Below are 6,091 nucleotides of genomic sequence, written 5' to 3' on the forward strand. Positions count from 1 at the left end.
TCAGGGAAAAAGGTTATAGTTCATTGAAGTTATTTGCTTAAACGACTAATTGAAAGAAGGTTATAGGCGAATTTGGGAATGTGAAGAACATTTTTAATCCTAGCCCTCCCTTTTAAGGTACATCCACTCTTTCCTTTGACAAGTATGAATTCTCCATTAGGAATAACAACAAGAGTCTCATTGTTACTTTGGACGACATTCTCAAGAATATCGACGTTGTGGGTAATGTGCTCGGTGGATCTTGAATCAATTACCTAATCATCTTCAAGGTTAGTCTTACCTGTCATGAAGGCGGTGGCAGTTTTATTACACTTCGTGGTCTTTGAGTTGTCTCCAAAATGCTTTAGGAAGGTATCATATTGCTCGTTAGTCAAGCCTGGAACTGGACTCGCACCGACTTCAATACAATCAGCCTTAGGTTTGGCTTCATCTTGCTTTTTATTTTCCTGGCCACCAGTCCGGATACCCAACTCGTTTGAAGCACCCTTCCCGATTATGCCCACCCTTTCCACAGAAGGTGCAATGTTCTTATGGTTCGCTGATTTTGTTGTCTTTGGTCTAGGATATGTTGTGTCATTGATTGGATATACATTCTTTTTTTCTTTTTATGAAGGTTTTAAAAGCAGCGAGTTCAGTCGTGGGTTTCTTTTCTCCGGATATGGTTCTCTGTCGCTCATCTTCTCCAACCAGATGGTAGGCATTTCCTAAACACGGAATCAAGTTTATGGTAAGGATATATGTTTGTATGATTGAGAATTCACTATCGAGTCCCATGGGGAACTCGTATAGTCTTTCTTTCTCTCTGAGCTCCACCCTTTTTCTTCCAATATTGCATATACAACCATTACATACACAACATGGAATCACGAGTACCACTTGCATCTTGTCCCAAATGCCTTGCAACTTAGTGTAGTAGGTGGAAACCGTGACCCCTTCTTGTCGTGTGCCTGTGAGAATTTCTTTTGATTTATATGCCCTAGGGGCACTTTCTTTCCCGAAACGTTCCAAAATATCGTTCCACATTTCCCTTGCAGTGCTTGCATATTTCACACAGCTTAGGATGTTCTTCTCCATGGTTGTTGTAAGCCATCATTTCATCATAGCGTCACAATGCATCCATGCCATGTAATCTGCATCATCCTTTTTCGGTGGCTTTATAGATCCATTAACAAAACTGACTTCGTTTTTGGCAAACAGGAAGCTCATAATCTCCTGTGACCAGTCGGTGTAATTGTTGTCGGTTAGGGCATCGTTGACTTGCATTTGGTTGGGGTAATATGAGGGATATATGTAGAGTGGTGAATTTGCATCTGGCCCATTATCCTTCTTTGACGCTTGGCCGGATCCTGCTTCGTCGTCGGCCATGGAGAGGGATGGCAATTTAGGGTTGGTGCTTTTAGGTTAGACCTGCTGTGATACCATCATAAAATCCATGGTACGTAATAATTTTCATCTATTGAATTCCAAAGAGACAAAAGCCTTTTTATACAAAGGATAACAAATGAAAGCTAAAAATTAGTGAATATAAAAAAAGGATAGAATCAATCTAGATCTATAACCGATAAGAGGATCTTTTAAATCCCATATTTTCCGCCTGAAAAAAAAACGGTCATTCGGTTGAAAACTTATTGCTAAAATTAAATGAATCGACGCTTAGAAAATAAGCAAATCTTGATTCTTGAATATTTACTGTTTCTAATTCTTATCAACGCAAAGTTCATTTTACGACATAAAAATAAGAATAAATTTTTTGCATGCAAAATGAAAAAAAGCTAAAAAGTGAACTAAGAGAATAAAGATTATGCTATTTATTATAAAGGAATATGATGGCAAAAAAAATCTACGACTAATAATCTGACAATAAGTTTATATTATTTTATTAATAAAACAATATACAACTTATCATAAAACATTCTTACTAAACCATGTGGTCACTTAAATGCTATAAAGATCACATTGATAAATAACACCTATAGAATGTAGACCTTGAGTCTAATAGTAATACATCATACAATAGAATTCAACATTATTTTTTTCTGTTGTGAGAAAATACGAAAAGATGGACCTTTAGCACCTTTCATGAAACGAAAAAGAACATGTGAAATACTAAGCTAGTTTCAACATATGAATGTGATTGACAAGTTTCTCAACATTCAAGGAAGATGAGCCATTAGGAGCCGTTGCAATTTCAATCTTTTTCTTCCACTCTATAGCCTTGCTCCTCATTTGCTTACCCTTGTCTCCCCCCATCAACTCCTGTATGAGCTTTTCGACTTCATCCCTTTTTACATTATCTCCGATTTCCATACCAACTTTCCATTCCTTGCAAATTTGCCTACAATTAGTTGGTTGGTCCCATATGTAAGGCCAACAAAGCATCGGGACCCCAGCTGATAAGCTCTCAATGGTGGAACCCCATCCACAATGAGTCAAGAACCCCCCAACCGAAGGGTGGTTCAACACTTCTTCCTGGGGACACCAACTTGCGATAAAGCCTTTCTTATCAATCATCTCTTTGAGTTCTGGAGGAAAGACAAGGGACTCTCCAACAACCAAATTTGGTCTGATGATCCAGAGAAAATAATAGTTGCTATTAGCAAGTCCCCAGCCAAATTCTAGCAATTTTTGTGAAGACATCACTATTAGGCTACCGAAATTAACATAAACCACAGAATTTGGTTCCTTTGATTGCAGCCAGTTAAGGCACTCAGCATCTTCCTTCCACAGACTATAACTCTTTGATTCTTGTTGATTTTGTATGTGGTTTAGAAGCAACTGCAATGGTCCGATTGTGTAGATGTGAGGAAACATGGGTTTGAGAGCTTTGATGACGGTGGACTCTAACTCTTCAAATGTGTGGATAATTATAGTTGAGACCTTCCTTGTTGCTTTAATACTCTCAATGTTAAACTTATAGTCTACTTCATTTGGGTCTATAGTTCGAACATAACCTGGAAGATCCTTTAAACGGAATGCTTCCAAACCTGGAATCCAATCTATGATGGTGTCGAGATACCCATTGGTGAGGCAACTTTCATCTGAAACATTAGTAAGAATTGGTTACGATGATGAACAAATAAGTAAGCATTTTCCAAAAGATTAATCCATATTCAGTTAATTTCTTATGTGGAGTACAACAATATTCAAGGTTGAAGAAAAATTTAATCTATTTTAGCCCACTAATATGGCAAATTCCCTAAAATGTTTGCATGTATATATATTACAGTCAAACTTTTTTCAGAAAAACTATTTGAAAAACCAATGTATATATTGGGATCTACAGTTTTCCAGAAACTCTTTCAAGTACCCGGCATGATGAGTTGACATCGTGTTATCTTTAAATATACAGATCTTACAAAGTTAACTTAACAAAATCCTATATATAATACATATTTTTGAGTAAAATAACATGTTATAATTAATAAATTAAAGAGTTTTGCTATAACTTATAAGAACATGTCTCATTTTACAAAATTACTCATAATATCTATATTAAGGAAACGTCCACATTTTGATAAATTGGTCATACAATTAATGGTATCCACACAACTGATTTTTACCTAATATTTTGGTAAGGAATATGATTCTTCTAGTTAAAAGATTGATTCATCCATATAAGATACAATATTCTTGTAGCTATCATTCAAATCAATAAAACATATATTTTATATCGATAAATGAATTTCTTCAAAATCACGATTTCTTTCACTTCCATTAGTTATGACTTTTGGTAAATGGGTTGCAACTTGCAAACAATGAAAAACTTTGTTTTCTAAATATCTACATAACTCGATTTAGTCGTGAAAACTTAGCCCTTGCGATTGAAATGTGGCATTCTTTTTTTGCTTTTAGTAAAAATTTACTAAGGAATGGTTGTATGTTTTGGTCCAGTGTGCTCGTTGGGAAGTTACAAAAATTGCTAAAGACTTTGAAAGACAAAAGATAATCCATAAAGATTGTAATGCGGCCTTCATGACCCTAGTCTCTATAGGATCGTATACTCATTATGTAGATGACTATGGTCTAATTAGTTTGGTCGGGAAAATGTACAAAATTATTAGGAATGGTAAAGCCTGAACCCGACGGGAAAACCCGAAACCCGACACGCCCCGCCCCTATTATATATAATATGTTTGAATCTTTGTGATGTTAATTGCACACAATTAAAAATAAAATACATACTATGGACAATCTTTTTAGTTATTAACAATCTGGTGTAATTTTTTATGTTTTGACATATTACACTAAACTCAAATCAAATAATTTTTAATATAATGTTCAGTTTAGTTTATTAATGTGATTCATCATATACTAATTTAAAAGGGAAGTTAAAACATGTATTTTTATAAGACATCGGGATACCCTAAAACGGAATAAATATTTCATTATGAATTTTTGTAAACCCGATAAGATACCCGAAACCCGACGGGAAAACCTGAACCCGATGGGGCACCCGGATAAGATACCCAAAACATATCGGGGCGGGTTTAGGAAACCATGCCCCGTCCCGAACCCGCTCCGTTGCCATTCCTAAAAATATAGCTAAACTTCTCCCTAATAACACAAAAATGTGATTCATGCTTTTGTGAATGATTATGAAATTCTAGATAACCCCCGTATTATAAACAAAGTTATACCTTGGACATTGTTCTAGATGCAATACGGTTAATAAAAAACTGGAGATGTTGGGTAAGAGCGTGTTTGGATTCGGGTTCAAAATCAATTCTTGTTGATGGAGCTCCCAGAAAGAAATTCCTCCATAATAGAGTATTCTTCAAACAGATCCTGCTACAATATCTATCATCCTTTTTATTATAGCCATGGTCGTCTCTCCATGTGTCATTGGAACTTGGAAGAAGCTAAGAACAGACTATAAGATGAGACTACTAAAATTGGAAGTGAGGCATGCAAAGTGTCCTATCTTTACTATACTTGTATGAAATGTAGAAAAGTTAGTTACTTTAGAATGACATGCATGATTTGTGTGTTCTCCATCTCCAATTTCTGGTTGCACTATTTCACCATTTACAAAATCTTACCGTTGTTCTAAAATAACTGTAGTGATCGAATATCAAAAATTAAAATATTAAACATTATTTCTCATTAAAATATACTATTCCAAAGATCTTGGCGGAACCTTTAAAACCAGTCTCAATATCTTATCCAATTTACTTCAAATAGATTTCGACATTTGTAAAAAAAATAAATACAACGCGAGGTTTGAAAATTTATATTTTATTACAAAATAAGGGAGTAACGAAACTAACCTTTAAGTGGGATAATGTTTTTTTCAATCAGATTTGGAGCTTGGCAATATCCCATGAAAGCACTAGCAGCGAAGGTCCAAAAATGAATGATAGGTAATTTAAGCGTCTCAGCAGCATCAACAGTGAAAGGCATCATACCATCACTAATAATACAAGTAAATGGAATCTCTAGTCTAGCCACGAGATCAAGAAAGTAACCCAAGAAGTTAGTTAGAATAGATTTAGGGAGTTCATAAATGTTCCCTCGTGAACCATCGGGGATACCATCTGGAATGGTCTCGAAATGGAACCCTGGTTCATCATCGAGAGAGTTTGGCCCTCCGGAATTGAGTAACTGCTGGTGGTTAACCTCAGTGTTTACAAAGGTTATTTGTAAGCCCTTGTGGTGCAGTAACCTTGCGAGTTTCAGCATACACTTGATGTGACTTTGTGCTGGACATGGTATGAACAGCACATGCGGTTTGCTTTCACAGTTTAGTAGCTCTGATTCCATGTGTTCGTGTGTATCTGTGTGAAGGTTTTATGACATATATATATATATATATATATATATATATATATATATATATATATATATATATATATATATATATATATATATATATATATATATATATATGTCATAGAACCATAATTATTGTTTCTTAAAGGAACCAAATTTTTTTTTCAATTTTTAGAGTTTATTATTTATCGAAAAAAAAATCTAAAAATATTTAAATTCATATATTAACATTGTGAATGTGAAAAATATTTTTCGGATTCACCGTGTGAATCCGGATTCACATTGTGAATTTTCAAAGATTCACATTGTGAATTTGATGTTA

At 34.8% G+C, this 6,091-nt stretch overlaps 1 protein-coding gene across 1 annotated transcript; it reads right to left on the reverse strand.

The window, feature by feature from the left end:
- Nucleotides 1-1,932: 1,932 nt before the first annotated feature.
- On the reverse strand, nt 1,933-5,783 carry LOC145160870 (UDP-glycosyltransferase 85C1-like). Its single transcript, XM_079080240.1, has 2 exons — nt 5,268-5,783; nt 1,933-3,038 (listed from the first exon to the last, which is right to left on the reverse strand). The coding sequence occupies exons 1-2, from the start codon at nt 5,758-5,760 to the stop codon at nt 2,107-2,109; spliced, it is 1,425 nt and encodes a 474-aa protein (XP_078936366.1). The 5' UTR covers nt 5,761-5,783; the 3' UTR covers nt 1,933-2,106.
- Between the last annotated feature and the right edge of the window lie 308 nt (nt 5,784-6,091).

The sequence above is a fragment of the Lactuca virosa genome, chromosome 1, assembly GCF_052849685.1.
Source record: "Lactuca virosa cultivar CGN04683 chromosome 1, Lactuca_virosa_CGN04683_v6, whole genome shotgun sequence".
In the NCBI taxonomy this organism is placed as follows: Eukaryota; Viridiplantae; Streptophyta; class Magnoliopsida; order Asterales; family Asteraceae; genus Lactuca; species Lactuca virosa.

Excerpts from the sequence above, each read along its gene's own strand:
- LOC145160870 (XM_079080240.1), bottom strand. The coding sequence starts at position 5,760 with ATGGAATCAGAGCTACTAAACTGTGAAAGCAAACCGCATGTGCTGTTC. Across the intron at positions 3,039-5,267 it reads AAACATTATCCCACTTAAAG|ATGAAAGTTGCCTCACCAAT; the intron begins GTTAGTTTCGTT and ends CTAATGTTTCAG.